The 24,905-nt window shown below is 40.9% G+C and overlaps 1 protein-coding gene across 3 annotated transcripts in view; it reads left to right on the top strand.

The window, feature by feature from the left end:
* LOC121280469 (inactive serine/threonine-protein kinase VRK3-like) overlaps nucleotides 1-24,905 on the top strand; it is a 52,537-nt gene that overhangs the window by 4,024 nt on the left and 23,608 nt on the right. Inside the window, exons 2-9 of one of the 3 annotated variants that reach the window (XM_041192498.1) lie at nucleotides 3,343-3,482; nucleotides 6,064-6,207; nucleotides 6,892-7,041; nucleotides 10,128-10,177; nucleotides 10,276-10,342; nucleotides 11,573-11,657; nucleotides 17,238-17,340; nucleotides 17,424-17,516. In XM_041192498.1, coding sequence (XP_041048432.1) covers nucleotides 3,344-3,482; nucleotides 6,064-6,207; nucleotides 6,892-7,041; nucleotides 10,128-10,177; nucleotides 10,276-10,342; nucleotides 11,573-11,657; nucleotides 17,238-17,340; nucleotides 17,424-17,516 — 831 coding nt within the window. In that variant the 5' untranslated portion in view covers nucleotide 3,343. The remainder of the gene's footprint in view (nucleotides 1-3,342; nucleotides 3,483-6,063; nucleotides 6,208-6,891; nucleotides 7,042-10,127; nucleotides 10,178-10,275; nucleotides 10,343-11,572; nucleotides 11,658-17,237; nucleotides 17,341-17,423; nucleotides 17,517-24,905) is intronic. The other 2 variants (XM_041192499.1, XM_041192500.1) reach the window with 2 other exon arrangements.

Genomic DNA, 24,905 nt, shown 5'->3' with positions numbered 1-24,905 from the left:
TTTGTTTGCCATGAACACCACTTTTTGGATCTCTAAGAGAACGCTTATAATGCCCAAAAAACAGGTGTCACGGATCTGAATTCTGCACGTCTCAGATTGCGTTCCCTTGTATTCTGATTCTCGTGTACTGTATTTTTTTCAGAGACTCTTCCCACACAAGCTCCATTATAGATAACAGAACCTCCTGAAGTTCTGTCTTGGTATATCTATTCCTACCTTCAAAAGCTTCTTCAATACTCCTTCAGTGATCTTAAAACTCCCCTGTGGAACTCCATCCCCCTTCCATTCTGAAAATTGCCTTGAAATACTTTGTAAATGGTAGTACAGTTAGCCCAGTTGTTCTATGTTATCTCCTCTTTATATCATTCTGTAGGCATTTATAATGATACCGATTAAAATGGAAAATAGTTAAGAAATCCATTTTGCCCAAAATAGTTACTGATATTCTATATTATATTCCACTTTAGATTATTTTCATTGTCTAAAAAAACCGGAAACTGAGACTGTATAAAAGATTATAAGTGGATCTGCACAGAGATTCACAGATTCTCACAGTGCAGCAGAGGCCCTTCGGCCCATCATGTCTGCACCGTCCCGTGAGAAACACCGGACCTACATGCCTAATCCCATTTACCAGCACTTGGCCCATAGCCTTGAATGTTATTACGTGCCAAGTGCTCATCCAGGTACTTTTTAAAGGATGTGAGGCAACCTGCCTCCACCATCCTCCCAGGCAGTACATTCCAGACCGTCATCACCCTCTGGGTAAAAAAGTTTTTCCTCACGTACCCCCCAAACTTCCTTTCCTTCACCTTGAACCTATGTCCCCTCGTGACTGACTTTTCAACTAAGGGAAACAGTTGCTCCCTATCCACCCTGTCCATGCCCCTCATAATCTTGTACACCTCGATCAGGTCGCCCCTCAGTCTTCTCTGCTCCAACAAAAACAACCCAAGTCTATCCAATCTCTCTTCATAACTTTACAAGTTTCATCCCAGGCAACATCCTGGTGAATCTCCTCTGCACCCCCTCCAGCGCAGTCACATCCTTCCTATAATGTGGTGACCAGAACTGCACACAGTACTCCAGCTGTGGCCTCACCAAGGTTCTGTACAACTCCAACATGATCTCCCTACTTTTGTAATCTATGCCTCGATTGATAAAGGCAAGTGTCCCATATGCCTTTTTCACCACCCCACTAACATGCCCCTCCGCCCTCCGAGATCTATGGACACACGTGCCAAGGTCCCTTTGTTCCTCAGAACTTCCTAATGTCATTCATTGAATACTTCCTTGTCAAATTACTCCTTCCAAAGTGTATCACCTCACACTTTTCAGGGTTAAATTCCATCTGCCACTTATCTGCCCATTTCGCCATCCCGTCTGTATCTTCCTGTGGCCCAAGACACTCAACCTCACTGTTAACCACCTGGCCAATCTTTGTGTCATCTGCAAACTTACAAATCCTACCCCCGACATAGCCATCTATGTCGTTTATATAAATGACAAATAATAAGGGACCCAGCACAGATCCCTGTGGTACGCCACTGGATACTGGCTTCCAGTCACTAAAGCATCCTTCTATCATCACCCTCTGTCTCCTACAACTAAGCCAATTTTGAATCCACCTCATCAAATTACCCTGTATCCCATGTGCATTTGCCTTCTTTATAAGTCTCCCATGTGGGACCAAGTTAGAGGCTTTGCTGAAATCCATATAGACTACATCAACTGCACTACCCTCATCTACGCACCTGGTTGCCTCCTCAAAAATTCAATCAAATTTGTTAGGCATGACCTCACCCTGACAAAGCCATACTGACTATCCTTGATCAAACATTGCCTCTCCAAGTGGATTCTCTCCTTCAGAATTTTCTCCAATAGTTTCCCTACCACTGATGTGATACTCACTGGCATGTAGTTTTCTGGCTTATCTCTATAATCCTTCTTAAATAGTGGAACCACATTAACTGTTCTCCAGTCCTCTGGCACCTCCCCCGTGGCCAGAGAGGTATTAAAACTTTGGCTCAGAGCCCCTGCGATCTCCTCCCTTGCTCCCCTCAGCAGTCTGGGACGCAAATCATCCAGACCTGGAGATTTGTCCACTTTTAAGCCTGCCAACACCTCCAATACCTTGTCACTCCCTATATCAATTTGTTCAAGAACCTTGCAGTCTCTCTCCTCAAGTTCGATACCTTCATCCTCATTCTCTTGGGTGAAGATGGATGTGAAGTATTTGTTCAACACTCTACCGATGTCAGGTGTTTTTCACGTGTCGGTGCAGACTCGATGGGCCGAAGGAACTCTTCTGTGCTGTGATTCTGTGTGATTCTGTTCTGTCCTCTGGGTCCACCCATAGATTGCCCCCTTGATCCCTAGTGGGCCCTACTCTTTCCCTGGTTATCGTCTTCCTATTGATATACTTATAGAATATCTTGGGATTTTCCATACTTTTACTAGCCAGGGCTTTCTCATATCCCCTCTTTGCTCTCCTAATTGCCTTCTTAAGCTCCACCCTGCACTTTCTGTACTCCATTAATGCCTCCGCTGATTTGCTTCCCTTGTACCTGCTAAAAGCCTCTCTTTTCCTTCTCATCGTATCCTGAATATCTCTAGTCATCCCTGATCATTCCCTGAGACCAGCTTATAAGTCCTTGCCTGATAGGCATAGGACTGCATTAATGCAAAATTCACATTCCTAACCTCGTGCTGCTTTTAGAATGTCCAAACATCTTCCGTTTTTTTTTCAAAATTTATTAACAAAATAGAATAGTGCCATAGGAATTGATTTGATTATAATGAACCAAGATCTTGTGCAACAAAGATTTTGAACAGGTAATGTTGTCAATATTAATGACAAATCAAAATGAATCCATGTGATGGAGTGAAGGATCAAAGACTTGCGTTACTGAGAAATTGAGAGAAATCAAAATGAAGACGAGGACTGTGTCAACTATTTGTTTGGGGCAGAACAAAATCATACCCTAGAGCTAGAATGGTAGAATTTTACAAACAGGTCACTTGGTATATTATGCCTATGCTGGCTCTCTGGAGACCAAACTATTCTGTTCAATTTCCCCTGTTCTTTTCCCATATCTTTTTAAAATTTCAAGTATTTATCCACTTCCCCATTAATAGCTATTATGGATTCTTTTTCTGGTAACTCATTTTGTGTCTCAATGGCTCTCCACGATTTTTTAAGTTAAAAGATTCTGATAATCTGCTCCCCCTCATTCTTTTAGTGAAGCTTATTGCTATGTACCTTTGATGTGCATCTTACTGATTTGAATAATCCTGTCTAGATAATGTGAATCTAATCTTCTGTCCCTTCTAATTTTTCAGAATGATCTTTAAATTCTGCCCAGACTGTGGCCAGAAGATAGAAGCTGCTTTCAACTTTTGCCCATCTTGTGGCTTCAAGATACCTAAAGAGACTGAGGAAGAAGTGCAACCAGTTACTGCCCAGTCCACTGCATCTCCAGGTTTCTGTTTAATCGATTTTTTTTTCCTCAGTCTCTCACTGCTAGTCCATCTAAAGTGAGGGAGGATAATTAATTGATATGGGATCCTGAGTTTTAATCTGTGGTTCAGTTTCCTATCAACCAATATTGATTTCACTATGTACCATCTGAAGAAAACCTATAGCAAATATAACTTTTTAAATGTCTATTTCTCTTGACTTTTTTAAGGTCTTCACACTTGTCATAGCTGGAATGGATTAAATTGTGGCATTTTCTACAATTGCTGTTCATTTTGCTTATCCTGACTTGGCACAGTCCTCTGTCATTGTTTCTGATGCCGACTGTTGTCATCTTTTTTCCTTAAAACCCGACACTCAGATCCTGTTTTCTTTCGTTCTTTCTTTGAGAGGTCAAGTGACCTTTTTTCTTTCTGGCAATGCACATAGAATTGCAAAATCCCTGAGCTAATCTTCATATCTGGGCAAGTCTTGACAGTCATTAAAATACAAATGATTTTTCTGGACGTATCTTTGAGAAGTCATTAAAATGCAAATGATCCTTCCTGTGATTAATGGCTGCACTTCTCCAGCTAATTAAAAAGACTTCTTTCACCATATTGTCACAGACTCTTTGATTCCAAACTTAAAATCCAGAAAACGGGTGTGAAAAGCTCTCTTTTATCAGACAGTGTGTGGATGGATGATACCCAGACTCTATTGTGTGACAATGGCCTAACCATCAGAAGCCATTTATGAGAATGATGGAAAGAGGTGCTCTGGTCACATGATAGAAACTAGATTTCTGATGAGTTCTGATAATAAGGCATATTCTGAGCTGACAGGTCAGAAATGTCTCGATCAGTGAAGGGAAAAGGCCCTGCATAAGAAACACCAGTAGGCAGAGACTTGGGTTGGTGTTGAACACTCTACCTGAGGAATCCTACCAGGGCTTTGCCACTGAATCTTGACTGGAGTAGAGTAAGAGAAATCTGCTACTGTGAGCATAAATCAACAGCGTATCTGCCATTCCAAAACAACCAGAGTTTTTTCTTCAGAAAAGATTACAGTTCTGCATCATTAGCATACTAATTTTGTAATCACAATCTTTTCCGAAGAGTGTGTGTGTGTATCTGTATGTGTGTGAGAATGGGTATAGTTGCTTATGTTCGGGTGTTGAATGATAAACATTTTCTTTAAAAATTTACGAAAAGAACAATCATTTTCTGTTCCTGACAGTTACAGTACTCAGATTAAAACACTTCTCAGTCAGACACGAGGTGCAGGAAAAAGGGAGCCATCCGTATCCTCTCTCCCCTGTCTGTAACACACGCTCTAACACATTTGTAGGGCTTCTCCCATTTTCCCTCATGGTCACGCCTGCACTCCAAGGTTCCTTATTTAACACAGACACACTGCACACACCCACCCCCGACTCCTCACCCTTTGACAATACAAATAAATATGCTGTTGGCTTCCATTTGTTTAGTGATAACACCCAGCTTCTTCACATATCTGCAATCTTTGAAATCCATTATAATTTCTGTCCTGTCTAACTGCCTGTCCAAGCGATGGATGTCATGAACTATTTTCAGCTCAACATTGGCAAGGTAGGCAATCCTTTTCAATGTCCACCAAAGTCTCTGCACCATTGCCAAGGCCTCAACCCCAGCCCCTTCTGCTCTGTTTAGGCTGAATATGACAGTGCACAATTTTTGTTATTTTGATCCTGAGTTGTACTCTGACTTTACGCTGGTCATGTAAGCATCACTTGCTTCCACCAATATTGTCCTCCCTATCTTTATCTCACCATCTCTACCTGCTAAATTCCTTATCTTTACAGTTGTCACCTCCAAACTCTCTTTCTACAATATTCACTAACTCCCTCTTTCACAAATTCCAACTCATCCAGAATTCAGTCATCTGTATCCGATGCCATACTATCCACTTCCCTTGTTGCCCCTGCCCTTGCCCAGTGTATTGATTTAAAAATCATTGTCATGGTTTATATGTTTTTCCATGAAACTGCTGTGTCCCAGCTCATACCTTGCATTACTCTGTGCGTCATCTTCTCACAGCCATGGATGACAATACTTTCATTTGTTTCTTCCAAGCAGTTTAGAATTTTCTTCCAAGAGTCCTCCATCTTGTAGCCTCTTGGTTGGCCTGCTTTCAAATTTCTCCTTAAAACTTAGCTCTTCAACTGTGTTTTTGGTTACCTCCCCTTACCCTGCTTCCTCCTCTTTGCCTGCTTTTTCTTCTATAATGTGCCTTGACATATTTTACTGCATTATAAGTACAGCTGATAATTGGTTGTTAATTAAGGAGATTTGGATGGCGTTGTTTGCCCACCTGCAAAAATAAGTATTTTGTCTCCTATCAGAACATTGTCCATAGAGCAGCAAAGCAACATAAAAGTTTATATATCTTGAGTATTCAAGCTTTATGAACAAGCACTCCTACAAGTTGAATCATGTTGTGCTTGAAATTTTGATCGTTTAAATGCTTGGCTGCTAAAGTTTTAAGGTTGTAGTCTTAAAAGGTCATTTACTTTGTTACACTGTGATCCAGTCTTTAAAATGCCTACATTTTCATTCTAATTTTAGCTCAGACTGTGCCCAGTGCAGAGGTACCCAAAACAAAGCACACCCCTGTGAAAATAATCTACCCCAAAAAGGAGTTAGCTTCCCCAAAGAGAAAACGAGAAACTGAAACAAGCTTTCAAAGTTCCCCCACAAAAGTATCGCCAGGTAAGTTCTTACCATGGAAGAGATCAGATCAAATGATTGTATGAAATAAAGTAGCTAATTCAGTACAGAGCACCAGGATTCAGAAACTATTTGATAATTTTGATTAAACAGCAAAATTTATTTGTTTCAGGCTGTTTTTCATACTGCGTAAGGAAGGCTTCTAACCAATGGCGGAGCAAGATATTTTCATGTCACAGCTTGTGATGTGAAATAAGCATTTAGGAAACGTGCTTTACTCCGTGTAGATGGTTGGATTTCTGCTGTGTTAAATGTCCTCCATAGAAGAACATCATTATGGTTTTTAACCTGGCTATAGGATTTTTGGAAAATTAATTTCTAACCCAGCACATGCATTACTTTACAAACTGATTTCCAGAACCTTGATTTTTTTTTTACTGGTTATGCATTTTGATAGATTTTCAATCCAATCGGTGAAAATTTTAGCAAACATAAAAGCTAACCTTTTTCAAACAGTACTGGGGGTCAGCAACTTTAAAGTTCTTCGTGTTTTTCTCAGTCTGTATTTGGAAACATTTGAGAGTTCCTGAAGTACATCTGCATGGTGCCATTATGTGCTTTATTTTTTAAAAGGAAAATATCTGATCTGAAAACAGACTGTCCTATCTCGACTTCATACACCTCTGTTAAAAAATAAATGACACTGGGCTGAATGTTTTTTTTTAGCTCTGAGAAATCCCAAAGGAAAACGCCAGAAAAGCAATCAATTGGAACCAATTCCAGGACAAACTATCCTAACTGATCAGAACAATAAAAAATGGAAACTTGTCGAGCTTCTCTCTCAGAGTGAAACTGAATCTGGATTGCTCTATTCAGGTACCTTCACTGCATATTTGAAGACTAAGATAATTTAGCTAGAATAATTAGAATTTATTCCAGATAGCTATCACACTAAGGATTTTGCAGTTTACTTCATGGCATGTTGAAGCACTTTTATCAAAGCCAGGTGCTTTCAGTTTTTGAAACTGGTTACTTTAAAGTATTTTTTTCAAAGTATGTGGGTCTTATAAAACCTGCATAAAAATATTTTTATATTTCTAAGTTAAAGATCTCTCCAAGATTCTTGTCAAATGTGCAATGACATTTCCAGGACTTTTCTGGCATGCAGTATTAAAATCATGGATACTTGCATACTTTTTTACTGAAAAGTATCCTTTTGCAATGTCTTACTAAATTTCATGGCCCCTCAAGGTCAGGAACAGACCAAAGTGCATATAATTTATAATTCAAATTCAGGTACGATCCTGTATTGTATTATGAACATATTTTTGTAACAGCTTGCCATAAGTAACAGCAAAACTTGAATATTTCCAACAGAGATACTGGCAAGTCAGTAGGATTTGAAAATCAGTTGGCAAGAGTGACCTTTTGATTTGAATGTGTTTCTGTATTGTAAATGTCACTGACACCCCCCCCTCCCCAATCGCCTATCAGTAGGAGACTTCATACCTTTTTTAAAAAAATCTTGCATTAAAGAAACTTTGTTCTGTCAGAAACACAGAAATTAAAATTATAGTTTTTTAAAAATTCATCTGTGGACATTGCTGGCAAGAGCAGTGTTTATTGTCTGGCACCAGTTGCCTTTGAGAAGCTGATGGTCTGCTGCTCTTGAACCGCTGCTTGTGCTAAAGATATTCTCATAGTGCTGTTTCATAGGGAGCTCCAGGAATTTGACCCAGCGAGGATGAAGGAATAGTGATATCGTTCCAAGTCAGAGCATTGTGTAACTTGGAGGGCAACTTGAAGGTGGTAGTATTCCTGTATGCCTGCTGCCATTGTCTTTCTAGGTGGTAGAAGGCGTGGGTTTAGGAGGTGCTATTAGAGAAGCCTTGACGAGTTTCTGCAGTGCATGTTGTAGATGGTACACATTGAGCCAGATTGTGATGGTCATGGAGAGAGTGAATGTTTGAGATGATGGATAGGCTGCCAATTGAACAGGCTGCTTTGTCCAGGATGATGAGCTGCTTGCATGTTGTTGGAGTTGCACAAGTCCAGGCAACTGAATAGAATTCCATCACATTCCTGGCTTGTGGCCTATCAATGCTGGAAAGGCTTTGGGGAGTCAGGAGGTGAATCACTTGCTGTAGAATACCCAGTTTCTTGGCTACTCCTGTAACAAATGTATTTAAATGGCTGGTTCAGTTAAGTTTCTGGTCATTGGTGGCCCCCAGGTGGTTGATGTTGGAGAATTCAACAATGGTAATGGAAAAGGGGAAGTGGTTGGACATTCTCTTGTTGAATATAGCATTGCCTGTGGTGCAAATGTTACTTGCCACTTATCAGCCCAGGCCAGGTCTTGCTGCATGCGGGCATGGACTGCCCCTTTATCCGAGGACAGAAACAGAAAATGCTGGAAAAACTCAGCAGATTGACAGCATCTGTGGAGAGAGAAAGAGTTGACGTTTCGAGTCCGTATGACTCTTCTTCAGAGCCGCCTTCATTATCTGAGGAGTTGTGAATGGAACTTCAAGTTGCACAATCATCGGTGAACATGCTCACTTCAGACCTTAAGATGACTGAAAGGTCGTTGATGATGCAGCTGAAGATAATTGGGTCTAGGACGCTGCTTTGAGGAGTTCCTGCAGCACTGTCCTGGAGCTGAGATGATAGGACCTCCAACAATTAGCCATCTTTCTTTTGTGTTTGATATGACTCCAGTTGATGGAGTGCTCTCCCCTGGTTCTCAATGGATTTAGTTTTGCTCCTTGATGCCACACTTGGTCAAATGCTCCCTTGATTTCCAAGCCAGTCACACTCGCCTTGCCTCACCTCTGGAATTCAGCTCTTAGTTCCATGTTTGGGCCAAGACTGCAGTGAGACCTGGAGCCAAGTAGTTTCAAACTGAGCATCAGCAACCAGATTACTGATGAGTAAATTCTGCTTTATAGCACGGTTGATAACGCTCTCCTACACTTTGATTGAAAGTTGGCTGATGGAACAGTCATTTGCTGGATTGGATTTGTCCTGCTTTTTGTGGGTGAGCTGCACCTGGGCAATTTTCCACTTTGTCCAGTAGATACCAGTGTTGTAGCTGTACTGGAATTGCTTGGCTAGAACTCAGCCTGAATCTATCATCTCCTGCCCTCAATCTTTGTTCTGTAGTTACCAATTCCATCTGAGGCTGGACTAAACTGTTCACAATCCTATTTGACCTTGTGCTGAGCTTCAGACCCCATATTCTCTCCATCACCAAGACTGTCTACTTCCATCCCCATGATATCACCCATCTCTGCCCCTGCCTCAGCCCATCTGCTGTCATCCAAGCTTTATTTTTTACCTCCGACCTCAACTATTCTAATATTTCCTTGGCCATCTGCCACTCTGCATTTACTCCAGCTGATCCAAAGCTTTGCTGCCCATATCCTGACATGCACCAAGTCCTATTAACCTATCAGTCCTGTGCTTATTGATATGTTAGCTCCCAGCCCAGCAAAGCCTCAAGTTTACTACTTATGTTTAAATCCCACCATACTTCACTCCATTCCTCTCTTCCTCTCTGATCTCCTTCAGCCTTACAACCCTCAAAAAACTCTCTATTCCATAATTCTAGCCTCAATATCCTTCACTGGGTAGTCATGTCTTCAGCTATCTAAGCTCTGGGAATTCCCTCCCTAAATTTCTCTACCTTTTCTATCCTTTAATACGCTTCTCAAACCTGCCTCTTTGACCGGACCAAGCCTTCGGTCACTTGTTCTACTACATCTCCTTTGGCTTTGTGTCAATTTTTTTTCTAGTAACACTCCTGTCAAGTCAATTGGGATGTTCCACTATGTTAAAGACCCTCTACAAATGCTAGCTGTTGCTATTTTGTCATTCCCCTGTCTGGAATGAAGGACCAAGTTGTTGCTGATAAAAGTAATCATTATTTTTATTTAATCACTGAATGTGTTATACTATTACAGCACAACAAGGGGCTGGTCCCTCACAACCATGCAAGTACGTTGTTAAAGTGGTAAGTTGCAATTTGACTTAAGTTTCCAGATTTAACATTCATAATGTGATTTATATTGCTGTACGCTGATGGTGCTATGCATGTATATATGTTTTCAGGATGCAAAGGATGGTAGAATATTCAATGAACAAAACTTTCTCCAACGTGCTGCAAAGCGAAGTAAAGGTAAACCGCATTTATGGGAATGTTAATTTACAAATTACATTTTGGTAGCGTATAGAATTAGTAGTGAATTATACGAAGATCAGAAAGAATGGAATGGTAAAAGGCCCGTTCATTCTATAAACCATGTGTAATTTATTCCACCGTGCACTCTACTGCGTCTATTAATCCCGAATCTCCCCTACCCCGAGCAGTAATGGAACAAAATCCAGACTATTTGTCCATCCTTCCATCTCCATTATGCAACCCTGACCATCTAAAGATTTATATTCCCCTGCCTGACTCCACTAGCTCAGAGTCATTGAATATCCTACAGAACTAAACAATCACCTCAGAATATATCTATTCTTCAATCTTAAATCTCCAATCTCATTCACGCTAAATACAACAGACTCTTAAGCAGCTTATGTATCCAGTACTTGCGGGGAAATCAAATCATCTGATCTAGAGCATTGCTCATTTTGAACCTTAGTCCTGGAGCGCTTAAGGGCCAAGTTAACTACAACTTTCATCACAGTTAATAACCAGCAAGATCAGTTTCATGCAATCTTGGTTTTTTAATTACAAAAACAAGAACTGCTGCAGTTGTAAAGTTTTTCAGCTGGACAGATATGTACAGAATATGTAATCTCTTCGTTCCAATTGTGGGGTATAGCATGTCCCTACATGAAATTCCCATTGTTCAAGTGCCATAGATGATGCCAAAACATAGCTGCCCACCATTGCAAGTATCAAATTTAAGACCAGCACTGACATAAGACACATAGATTGGTCCATAGTTGCAGTTGCCACAGCTTCAGAATTAGTGTAGAGTTCATTTACATGAAACAGATTAAACATTAAACAATAGGATTAGACCATGTGACACTTCGAGCCTTCTCTGCCATTCAGTGTGGCTGATCATTGGCCTTATCTCCACTTTCCCACCTTGGTCAGGAAAGCTTGTATGGGAATTTTTCGAACTGTGGAAGTGATCTGAATTCAGCAGAATGTTTCATACCTTCATGCAATTCAGTTGCTGATTTTAAAATAATTGTGCTTAATATTTTTCTAAAGAATTGTGAAATGTTATGCATCTACCAGGCAGATGATTTAAATGTCACTTTCAGAACTTCAGTTCAAGTAACCAGCAAATGTTAAAAGTAACCAAGTAAATTGAAAACCACTGGTGCCTTTTTTTAAACTATCAATTCCATTTGTGTCAGTGATATGTGTTTGATTTTTATTTGTCAGTTGACAAATGGGTGAAGTCTCATATGAAAGCATTTCTGGGAATTCCGACATGTGTTGGCTTTGGATTCCATGAAAATACTTACAGGTCAGTGCACTAATGTGTGGTTCAGAATAAAAAAACGTGCCTGAAACTTGTTTTTTCTTTAATTGTTGACCTCAAACTAGTCTAACCAGTGGAGAATTTTTTTCAACTGAAAATCTAGAAGCTATAAAGAATTACAATTAGAATCCTCTTATTCTCTTCTATTTCTGTTAACTTTTTAAATGAGTAATAATGATTTTATCAGATCTGTTGGATTGGAAGAATTACTGACCTTGTGAGAGAGCTGAATTATTAGTAGAGACATAAACTTGTGGATGCTCTGGAGAAGAGTCATACGGACTCGAAACATTAATTCTGTTTCTTTCTTCACAGATGCTGCCAGACCTCCTGAGTTTTTCCAGCATTTTCTGTTTTTATTTCAGATTTCCAGCATCCACAGTATTTTGCTTTAATTAATTTGTGAATGCTTCATTAACTGTACACACTATGTTAATTCAGCTGTTCACACTGTTCAGGTCAACACACTGGTGATGCCTTCAGCATTTTTGGTTCAACAAGAATTAAGTCAACATTAATACAGTTGTGGTAGAATATGAATCTTAATCTTTTTCATCTGTTGGATTGCTGATGACAAGACTCTGAATTTTCATGAAAATAGCTAATTTTATAACATTGGCTTAAAACATGAAAAATATAGCTGACCTAGCAACAGCAAAATAAATCCCAACTGGACTTAAAATCTTGTCGAACAATCACAACCGTTTAGGAACAGAATGAAAGTCAAAGGTCTTGAAATTTAGGTTGGACCTAGCAAGGAACAGAGTATGTTCACAGTACTCCATTATATGGCCCAGTAGATTTATTATTAAGGGAGCCACCTAAGGGCAATGGAGTTGTTGGCTGTGGCTGAAGTGAACTTAGCCAGTTAGCTTCATTAAATTGCTGTCTGAAAACTGTAAGCTGAATTTAATGGATTTTAAGGTAAAATTATATTGCTATCTTTGCTTCAAAAATGTGTACACTGTAACAAATATGACACCATAACTGCAGATTCTGATCCTGATCTGACTTAAACAGATTAAAAAAGGTTACACAAAGCCGCTTCTCACTGCTTAGTATGGTGTGGAGTACAGCTTCAGTGCAATGTGAAGCCAAATTTTAAATTTTGGTTGACATCCTGGGCACCTGTAACAAAGTCTTTTTAATGTTATGAAGTGGATACTCCCTTCCTGTGCTCTTAAGACATTTAAATATTCACTGTAAACCCACTGGCTCCCACAGCTACCTTTTAACTATATTGCTTCATACTCCACTTCTTGTATGAACTCTTTCTCCCAGTTTCTCCATTTCCATTGCATCTATTCCGTTGATACAGTCTTTCGCACCAGCACTTCTGATGTGTCTTTTTTCCTCAGTCAAGAACTCTCCCCACCCAACCACAGTTGACGGGGCCCTCGACTGAGTCAGTTCCATTTTCTACACTCCTGCTCTCCCTTGCCCCAAATCCCCCAGAATCATGGTATGGTGGCCCTTGTCCTCATTTTCCACCCTGTCAACCTCCACACTCAACAGATCATCCTTGCCACCTCCATGCCATCCCTTTCCCTTTCAGCCTTCTGAAGGGACCCTTCCCTCTACAATGCCCTAGTTCATTCCTTTGTCATCCCAACAACCCCTCCCCTTCCCCCAACACCTTCCCATACTGTACTTTGCACTACCAGTCTCAGACTAAGTAAATAGCAGATACAGGGTGGTAAGGTCCAGGTTCAATCCATACTCTATGCTGGGTTAGCAGACCTCAGCAAGAGCAGAGGTGAGGATACTGCATTTGTTTTCTTGTTCCTGAGCTAAGTGGAGGAAGAGAAAGAAGGCAAGCTGGCAATACCAGCAGTTATTGCCCATTCTGAATTGTCCTGAAGCAGGCGATGTCAGTCAGTTGAAAAGAATCTCTGAAGAGCTACATCATTGGGAGAGGATTCGTAAAAGTGTGCCTTGCAGATAATAAGATAAAGTTTGCCTCCTTCTGTGCTATTAAAATTCTGTGAAGCTGAGTCAGCTTCTTGAATCGCTGCAGTCCATATAGTGTAGGGAGTTCAAGAATTTTGACCAAGCAACAGTGGGGGAACGGTGATAATAGTTCCGAGTTAAGAGCCTGTTATTCCCATATGTAGATAGTTGGCGATGGGACTGATCAGCTGAACAGTTTTACCTTTTATTTCCCTGCTTCCCCAGTCAAATAGCCTGTTAACTCAGTCCTTCTGGGTTTAATTGTCAAGAATGGTGGCTTGGGTAAGATGCCAAGGACAGCTACTGCTGACTGTGGATCCACACATCAGTGTAAATTCAAATCAGTTTGACGTAATCATTGAAGGGAATAGAATAGGTTGCAAATTTTTTTTTAATTGGGAAGGAGTAGACCATATGGCCCTTTGAGCCTGCTCTGCCATTCAGTACAATCATGGCAGATCTTGGGCTTCAATTCCACTTTCCCATCTACTCCCTGCATCCTTTGATTCCCTGAGAGACCAAAAATTTGTCTACCGCTGCCTTAAATGCATTCAATAATGGAGCATGCACGACCCTCTTAAGGTAGAGAATGCCAAAGGTTCACAATCCTCTGAGTGAAGAAATTTCTCCTCTTGGTCCTAAATGATCAGCCCCTTATCCTGAAACTGTGCCCCCTTGTTCTAGCCAACCAGGGACAACAGCTTTTCAGTATTTACCCTGATGAGCCCCTTCAGAATCTTTTGTGTTTCAATGAGATCATCTCCCATTCTTCCAAATCCAGAAAATATAGGCCCAATTTACTCAGCTTCTCATTTTAAGACAACACTCTCATCTAGACTAATCTAGTGAACCTTTATTGTCTGCCAAGGAGGTATATACTTAAATATGGAGACCAAAATTGCACAGTATTCCCACCTAGCTTTGTATAGCTAGCAAACTTATATATGTTACACTCTGTCTGTTTGTCTAAGTCATTAATATAGATTTTATAGCTGAGGCCCAGCACTGATCCACCAGCCTGCCAACTTGAAAATGCCCCGTTTATTCCTCTCTGTTAATCAATCCTCCATCTGTGCTAATATATCACTTCAACTCCACGAGCCTTTATCTTGTGTATCAACCTTTTGTGTGGCAACTTATCGAATGCCTTTTGGAAATCCAGATATACTACATCTACTGGTTCCCCTTTATCTACCCTACTAATTACATCCTCAAAAAGCCTAATAAACTTGTCGAACACTATTTACCTTTGACTTTGTCTGATTGTCCTATGATTTTCTAAGTGTGTTGTTAAGACTTTCTTGATAATAGATTTCAACACTTTCCCAATGATTGATGTCAGGCTAACTGGCTTGTAGTTCGCTGTTTTCTCACTCTTCTTGAATAGCGATGTTACATTTGCTAACTTCCAATCTGCTAGGACTGTTCTAGGATCTAGGGAATTTTGGAAAACCATACCCATCTCTACCATCTCTGCAGCAATCTGTTTTAGAACCGTACAATGTCAGCCATCAAGTCCTGAGGATTTGTCTGATTTTAGTCCCTTGAGTTTGTCCAATACATTTTCTCTGCTGATATTAAGTTCCTCACTCTTAGTAACTCTAGGTTGCCCTCTATTTCTAGTATGTAACTTGTTTCTTCAACTGTGAAGACGGACACACAATATTTGTTCACTGTCACTGCTGTTTTCTCATTCCCCATGATCTCTTCTAAGAGACCAATGTTTACTTTAGCTATTCTTTTTTCCTTTATACATACCTGTAAAAGCTCTTACAATCTGTTTTTATATTCCTGGCTAACTTACTCTCATTATATTTTCTCACTTTTTATCAAATTTTTGGTGGCCCTCTACTGGTTCCTAAAACACTTCTAATCCCTCAGACTTATTACTATTCTTTGTAATATTATGAGCCTATTCTTTTAATCTAATATTATACTTGGTAAGGTACCTCCTTAGTAAGCCATGAGTGGATCATTCTCTGAGTTTTTGTTGTATTGTTCTTTCTTGCAATTTTTTGTTTCTTCCCCACACAGTGCAGTAGTTTAACCGTATTTTTGTGGGGCATTGCTGAACAAAGACCGGGTACTTCCTGTGAAAGAAGAGAGACCCACCCTTCTGGGGCAGGGATTCTCAACCTGTTTGCTCCTGCAGCCTTCCTCACATGTTATAAAAAAAAATACACAAGCCCCCATATCACAAGTATTTCTTCTTTGTAAGAATTAGTTATACAATTAAGCTTATATTTTTGTTTTACTAAATCTGAAAAGTTGCTGCTGCTGAGCAGCTATTTTGTCAAGAAGTGGCAGTATTCTTGACAAACATAGGTAGGTCATGCTCAGTATTCACCATGGCTTGGTTAAGCATAGGTTCATAGATTGTCGTTGAGATTGGTAGAGTTCTGCTTAAGTTAATGAATTCTCACCTGAGGTTGCTGAGTTATAACTGAAGTTCATAGACTGACACTAAGGTTGATAAAGTGTAACTGAAGCTGATTATATTGGTGGTGTTGACAGTCATATTAGCTGGCACTTCTCTTGTCTGTTACTAACAAGCCAAGTGAAACACACCTGCAGAAACTGGATGGAGTTTTCTTGACAACATAGTGGACCAGTGACTCTGAGATCTCTGGGGCCAATTGACAGTTTCCAGTTCAGGGCCAGGGACGAAAGTGATACTTTGCTGGTGTCGATCAGTGACTCACAGCAGAACGTCCCGGATACTGGATCTTTGAAAATTAGTATTAAATTGACTCTAATTTGTCTGTATGGTGGAGACTGGGAGCCACTGGTAAACCCCTTAACATGTTCTTCTGGGTGTTAGTTGACAATCCCCGATTTGAGGTAGTGTTACATAGAAACAGGGTAGGCCATTTACCGCTTTGAGGCTGTTCCCCCATTCTATTAGATCATAACTGATCTATTCTGTATCTCCATTTGCCAGTGTTTATGAACTGTTATCTCTCAACAATAACATGCATTTACATTGGGCCTCTTGTACAGAAAAAAATCCTAAACTGCTTCACAGAAACTTAATCAGATAATGGATACTGAGCCAAAGCAGGAGGTATTAGCACTGGTGACCAAAACCTTGGTCCAAGAGCTGTGTTTTAAGGAAGTTCAGTAGATATCTAAAGAACACTGTCAGCACTTACAAGCAGGTCCAGCCTGTTCTCTTGCCAGGGGCAAATGCAGGGCATAGAGAGAGAATCAGGTGTAGGAGAGAAAATAATTAAAGGAATGGTTATATGTGTTGTGCTAGAGTAGAAGTAACTTTATTTGTGATGTGTTATTGGATGCCTTGTTTCACGTGAGGCTATCACAATGTAAATAAGTCTACATTTGAGGAAAACTGCCACAAAATGGTTTTACTATTTGTACAAACTCATTTTGAAGGAGCAACACCTGATCTCTTAAACTTGTATTTCCTTAAACACAAAAGATATTCAATGTGTTGACTGTCACAGGTTATATGTAGCCTGTTTCGTCTTTAGGATCCTTCAGTAACTTCAAATATTTTCAAAAATGTGTACATTTAAGACATGTTATGCATATTCATATTTTATCAGTTTCACCACTTAGATGTTAATTTAAACTGTTTGACATGGATTTTTATAGATTTCTAGTATTCCCAAATTTGGGTAACAGTCTGCAATCAATTCTTGAGAAGACGAAGAAACCCTTGTCTGAGAAAGCAGTACTTCAGCTATCTTACAGAATGGTGAGTGTTTATAGCAACTCATATTCCTAGTTTAGGGTCTTTTTTTTATATTTTAACTAATATAAACTTCCTGTCTTCGTCAGATTGATGTGCTCGAGTACATTCATACAAACGAATATGTTCATGCTGACATCAAAGCAGAAAATATATATGTGAATCCAAATGATCTAGAACAGGTAGGAAACATTTTGCCATATGGAACAATTTAAACTTTTCCAGTAGCTTACCTTCGACACAGAAGCAGTATGGTAAAGAAAATTTGTAATTCCTTTAAAATGTCTAGTGAATCTATGATTGTTTTTAAGAATGTTTGAAAAGTACTTTTAAGAGTTTGCATCAATATTGTAAAGGGATCAATTGTAATTTTATTGTATAATTAAAAAAAAATCTAGTCTATGTGACCTGATGACCATTGACCTCAAAGTAGTAGACAGGAAGGAAGTTAAGATGTGGACTGTGTAGCCCGACACAGAGCAGAGCTGGAGGCAGAAGGCAGTCAGCACCCGGATGCAGGAGCTCTTGAATTCACTTTGCAAGTGGGCTAAAAAGGTCCAAACCTTGGAAGGTTGTGTGGATAGCTTAGAAATGCAAAAGAACTGGGTGTTTTATCAGAAGTGGCCAAAACCAGAATGTTTCACAGTTGGGGCGCAGTCAGTCAGTTGAACAGGATCTCTGAAGAGCAACACCATTAGGAGAGGCTTCATAAAAGTGTGCCTTGCTCATGATAATCGTACAGGTGAGACTTGGGGTGAAAGCTCTTGTTCGATCTTGTTGAGTTACCCTGCTGGAATAAAGAACAGCATATTCTGGGCAAACAAATCCTGAGCTCCCTAGATGAAAAAGGAGATAGGAATTAAGATTAAAAAAGAAAAAGTGTGCTTATGACAGATGTCAGGTTGAAAATACAATCGAGAGCCAAAAGGAATACAAAAGGTTCAGAGGGGAGGTGAAAAAGCATATTAAAGAAGCGAAGAGGGATTATGAGGAAAGACTGGCAGCCAGCATAAAAGGGAATCCCAAAATCTTCTATAGGCATAGAAGTAGTAATACGGTGGTAAAAGGAGAAGTAGGGCCAATTAGGGACATAAAATGGAACTTACCCGTGGACAAAGGGGCCATGGCTGAGGTATTAAATGAATACTTTGCATCCATCTTTACCAAGGAGGTAAATGCTATCCAGGCCATGGTGATAAACGAGGAAACTCTGTCAATAGAAGGGTTCAAAATTGATAAGGAAGAAATGTTGAATAGACTGTGGGTACTTAAAGCTGAAGAGGCACCGGACCAGATAAGATGCATCCAAGGAAGGAAGTGAGAGTAGAAATTGCAGGGGCACCGGCCATAATTTTTTCAGTCTTCCCTAGATTCGGGGGAGGTGCCAGAGGACTGGAGAATTGCAAACATTACGCCCTTGTTCAAAATAGGAGGTAAGGATAAGCCCAGCAATTACAGACCAGTCAGTTTAACTTCAGTGGTGGGCAAGATTCTAGAGACAATTATTCAGGATAGAATTAGTAGTCACATGGAAAAATATGGGTTGATAAGGAAAGCCAGCATTGATTTCTGAAGGGGGAATCATGTTTAACTAACTTGCTTGAGTTTTTTTGAAGAGGTAACACAAAAGGTCAATGAGGATAATGCTGTTGATGTGGTGTATATGGACTTTCAAAAGGCATTTGTTACAATGCCATACAACAGACTTATGAGAAAGGTTATTGCTCATGGAATAAAGGGGACAGTAACAACATGGATACAAAATCGGCTGAAAAATAGGAAGCAGAATGTAATGGTCAGTGGATATTTTTCGGACTGGAGGGAGGTTTGTAGTGGAGTTCCACATGGGTCGATATTGGGACCCTTGCTTTTCCTGATATATATTAATGATCTAGATCTTGATGTGCAGGGGACAATTTCAAAGTTTGCGGATGATATGAAGCCTGGGAGTGTTGTAAACTGCAAGGAGGACAGTGTAGAACTTCAAGGACATAGACAAGTTGGTGCAGTGGCAGATGAAGTTCAATGTGGAGAAGTGTGAGGTGATGCATTTTGGTAGAAAGAACATGGACAGGCAATATAAAATAAGAGGTGAAATTTTGAAGGGGGTGCAGGAGCAGAAAGACCTGAGTGTATTTTTGCATAGATCATTGAAGGTGGCAAGATAGATGGAGAGAGCAGTTAATAAAACATATGGTATCCTGGGATTTATTAATAGGGACTAGAATACAAGAGCAAGGAGGTTGTGCCGAATTTATATAATAAACTCGTTCACCTGGAGAATTGTGTACAGTTCTGGGTGCCACATTATAGGAAGGATGTGAACACATTGGAGAGAGTGCAGAAGAGGTTTACAAGAGTGGTTCCAGGGATGCGGAATTGCAGTTACGAAGATAGATTGTACAGGTTGGGATTGTTCTCCTTGGAGAGGAGATTTGATAGAGATGTTCAAAATCATCAGGGGGCTAGACAGAGTAGATGGGGAGAAGTTGTTCACACTCATAAAAGGATCAAGAACGAAAGGGCACGGATTTAAAGTGATTTACAAAAGAAACAAATGTGATATGAGAAAAAACTTAATTCACACAAGAAGTTATTTGGGTCTGGAATGCAGTGCCTGGAAGTGTGGTGGAGGCAGGTTTAATTGAGGCATTCAAGCGAGCATGAGATGATTATTTGATTAGAAACAATATGCAGGGGTATGGGGAAAAGGCAGGGCAATGGCACTAGGTCATAATGCTCATTTGGAGAGCCGACGCAGACACGATGGGCCGAATGGCCTCCTTCCGTGCCGTTAAAATTCTGTGAACCTGTGAGGAAATGCAACAGCCTGACAGTAATACTCACGGAATCATACCTGGCAGTCAGTGTCCCAGGACACCAATATCACCATCCCTGGGTATGTCCTGTCTCACCTCAGGACAGATGCAGCAGAGGTGGCAGTACAATGGTATAGTCGGGTGGGAGTTGTCCTAGGAGTCCTCAACATTGAAGTCTCATGGCATCAGGTCAAATATGGGCAAGGGAATCTCCTGGTTACCACATTCTGTGCCCCCTCAGTTGATGAATCAGTACCCCTCCATGTTGAATACCACTTGGAGGAAGCACTGAGGGTGACAAAGGCGCAGAATGAACTCTGGGTTGGGGACTTCAATGTCCATTACCAAGAGTGGCTCAGTAGCACCATTACAGACCGAGCTGGCCAAGTCCTAAAGGACATAGCCGCTAGACTGGGTCTGCAGCAGGTGGTGAGGGAACCAACAAGAGGGAAAAACATACTTGACCTCACCCTCACCAGTCTGCCTCACCAGATGCATCTGTCCATGACAGTATCGGTAGGAATGACCACTGCACAGTCCTGGTGGAGATGAAGTCCCATCTTCACATTGAAGATACCTTCCACCGTGTTGTGTGGCACCACTGTGCTAAATGGGATAGATTTTGAACTGACCTAGCAACTCGAGACTTGGGCATCCATGAGGTACTATGAGCCATCAGCAGCAACAGAATTGTACTCAATCACTCTACCATTACCACTGAGCCAGGGGATCAACTCTGGTTCAACGAAGAGTACAGGATGGCATGCCAGGAGCAGCATCGGGCATATCTAAAATTGAGATGTCAGCCTCATGAAGCCACAGCACAGGACTACTTGCGTGCCAAACAGCAGCCAAGCTGTTCCAGTGCAGCTACAGCACTAGTATCTGCCTAGCAATGTGGAAAATTGCCCAGGTATGTCCTGTAAACAAAAAGTTGGACAAATCTATCCTGGCCAATTATGCCCCCCACCCCATCAGTCTACTCTTGATCATCAGTAAATTGATGGAAGGGGTCCTCAACAGTGACTCTTGCTTAGCAATAACCTGCTCACTGACGCTCAGTTGGGGTTCTGCCAGAGCTACTGAGCTCCTGATCTCATTACGGCCTTGGTTCAAACATGGACAAAAGAGCTGAACTCCCAAGGTGAGCTAAGCTTGACTGCCCTTGACATCAAGGCATCCTTGACCGAGTGTGGCATCAAGGAGCCCTAGCAAAACTGCAATCAATGGGAAGCAAAAGGAAAACTTTCTGTTGGTTGGAGTCATACCTGGCACAAAGGAAGATGGTTGTGGTTGTTGGAGGTCAATCATTTCAGTTCCAGGACATCGCTGCTGGAGACCCTTCAGGGTAGTCTCCTTGGTCCTGACATCGTCAGCTGCTTCATCAATGACCTTCCATCATAAGGTCAGATGTTCGCTGATGATTGCACAAAGTTCAGCACCATTCACGTCTCCTCAGATACTGAAGCAGTCCATGTCCAAATGCAGCAAGACCTGGATGATATCCAGGCTTGAACTGACAAGTGGCAAATCCCATTCATGCCACACAAGTGCTAGGCAATGACCATCTCCAGCAAGAGAGAATCTAACTATTGCCCCTTGATATTCAATGGCATTACCATTGCTGAATACTCCACTATTGACATCCCGGGGGTTACCGTTGACCAGAAACTGAACTGGACTCACCATATAAACACCGGCTACAAGAGCAAGCCAGAGACTAGGAATCCTGTGACGAGTAACTCACCTGACTTCCCAAAGCCTGTTCACCATCTACAAGGCACAAGTCAGGAGTGTGATGGAATACTCTCCACTTGCCTGGATGAGTGCAGCTCCAACAACACTCAAGTTTGACACCATTCAGGGCAAAGCAACCCACTTGATTGGCACCCCATCCACAAACATTTATTCTCTCCACTGCTGACGCATGGTGCCAGCAGTTTGTACCATCTACAAGATGCATTGCAGGATCTTAGCAAGGCTCTTTAGACAGCACCTTCCAAACCCATGACTGCCACAATCTAGAAGGATAAGAGCATCAAACACATGGGAACACCAGCACCTGGAAGTTTCCCTCCAAGCCCCTCACCATCGTGACTTGGAAATATATCGCTATCCCTTCACTCATTGGGTCAGAATCCTGGAACTCCCTCCCTAACAGCATTGTGGGTGTACCTACAGCACATGGACTGCAGCAGTTCAAGAAGGTAGCTCACCACCACCTCCTCGAGGGCAATTAGCAATGGGCAACAAATGCTCGCCTAGTGATAAATGAATAAAAAAAAGTTTGCCATATGTTCTGAAGGGGAAAGCTTGTGGTTGTGTAAGATGTTTCATTGTTGTATTGACCATTTAAAGTGAAATTTACCTTATTTATTTGACGTGTCATTTGCCTGTTAATTCATGTTTTAATTTGTGCTGGTTCTGATTCACATTAACGTGGAATTTACAAAAGGTGAAATCTTGTTGGGATGGGTTATCTTACAATGAAAGGTTGGACAAGCTGGGCCTGTATCCATTTGAGTTTAGAAGATTGAGAAGTAATCTTATTGAAACATACAAGATCCTGAGGGGACTTGTCAGGGTGGATGCTGAAAGGATGCTTCCCCTTTTGGGAGAGTCTAGGACTAGGGGACACTGTTTGAAAATAAGGGTTCTCCCATTTAAAATGAAGATGAGAAGAATTTTTTTCTGAGGGTTGTGAATCTTTTGCACTCTCTTCCCAAGAGAGTGGTGGAGGCAGGGTCAATGAATATTTTTAAGGTAGAGATTGACTCCCTTGTTAGTCAGGAATCTAAGGTTATTGTGGGGGTGGGCAGAATGTAAAATTGAGGCCACAACCAAATCTTATTGAATGGCAGAGTAGGCTTGAGGGGATGAATGGCCGACCCTTGCTCCTAATTCGTATGTTTATATGTTGACAGTTTCTTCATTTGGGGGTCATTTGGTAAAGTTGATTAATTTGGTTTGGTTATTGTATTATCTAGGACAGCACAAGAAAGACAAATATTACCGAGATGTGGTGGCAGAATTGCTTAATGGGTTTTTATCATTGAATAGCTGCGTCGTGCAAAGTAAGAAAGTTTAATTTTTGATCCGTGGGTTATGCTGAGCAAGGAGATCTCAGCCACTGCAAAGAATGTCAGCAGAGCTGGCAAAGTTACTAATGGTCCTCTTCATTCCTTCCTGGTGGAAGTAAGTTTGTTGAAGACAGGTTTTAACTTTTGTTGCAATGCTTACCTACCTGTGCTCCATGATGAGGCTTGCACAAGTAATGGCCACTCTGAGAAGAATTTCATACAAAATTAATCCATCAGAGCTGTTTGGATCAAAGTTAATGTTGATCTGCACTGACCGTTCTGCCCACAGACTGGAGGAGATTGAATCATCCTCATCAAAATGATTTCTTCAAGTCAGACGAGTCACATGCAAAGAAATCTGTCTTGGTGCTACCAGTAACGTCACTTCGCGTAAAGGGCACTCGTGGCTTCAGTGAATGATCCATTTCCGATCGATCAGATAAAATAGCATCCACCTTTGCAAAACCAATTGAGAAACATTTCATTCAGGAACAATTTTTCTACCTCACTAAGTTGGTGCCCAAGTTGATCATTGATCTGAAAAAGAAAAGTACAATTGGCGAAGAAAAAAAAAACATACATATACAATTACATAAGAACACAAGAAATAGGAGCGGGGTGAACCATTCGGTCCCTCCAGCCTGCTCCACCCTTCAATGCAATCATGAATAACCTGCCTCGACTCCAGTTTCCTGCCTGCTTTCTCTATCCCTTGATTGAAAATCTATTGATCTCAGGCTTGAATATATTCAACAATGGAGCACCCACAACCCTCTGGGGTTGAAAACTCCAAATATATCCTCTGAAGAATTTTCTCCTCATCTCAGTCGTAAGTGATCCACCCCCTTTTCTTGAGGCTGTGCACCAGTGTTCTAGATTCCCCAGCCAGGGAAACAACCTCTGTGTCTATCCTGTGAAGCCCCTTCAGAATCTTGTATGTTTCAACGAGATCACCTCTTGTTCTTCTAAACTTTGAGGGTATAGGCCCACTTTACTCACCTTTCCATCATAGGATAACCCTCTCATTCCAGGAACCAATTTAATGAACCTTCACTGTTCCTTAAATACAGACACCAAAACTCCACAGTACTCTGGGTGTGGTCTCACCAAAGTCCTGTACAATTGTAACAAGACTTTCTTACTCTTGTACTCTAATCCCCTTGCAATAAAGGTCAATTTGACATTTGCCTTCCTAATTGCTTGCTGTACTTTGATGGTAACTTTGTGTTCCTTGTACAAGTACACCCAAGTTTCTGAAAATCAACATTTAGAAATATTTTTATAAAAATATCCTACTTTTCTGTTCTGATACCAAAGTGAATAACCTCACACTTCCCCACATCATTATACTTCATCTGCCACCTTGTTGCCCATTCACTTAGTCTGTCTGTATCTCAATGCAGCCTCTGTGTTCTCCTCTCAGCTTATATTCCTAATTAATCTGTCATTATATAGATTGTAAATAGCTGAGGCCCTATCACTGATCTTGTAACACTCCAAAAAATGCTTGCAGCTGCCCTGTTTATCCCTACTCTCTGCTTCCTGTCTGTTGATCAGTTCTCCAATAATCCTAATAGTACCACCAACTACATGAGTCTTTATCTTATGTATTAAACTTTTGAATGGCACCTTATTGACTGTCTTTTGGAAATCCAAGTATATGACGTCTACT

Source organism: Carcharodon carcharias, chromosome 7 (genome assembly GCF_017639515.1).
Source record: "Carcharodon carcharias isolate sCarCar2 chromosome 7, sCarCar2.pri, whole genome shotgun sequence".
In the NCBI taxonomy this organism is placed as follows: domain Eukaryota; kingdom Metazoa; phylum Chordata; class Chondrichthyes; order Lamniformes; family Lamnidae; genus Carcharodon; species Carcharodon carcharias.
This window is presented reverse-complemented; position numbering and strand designations above follow the sequence as displayed.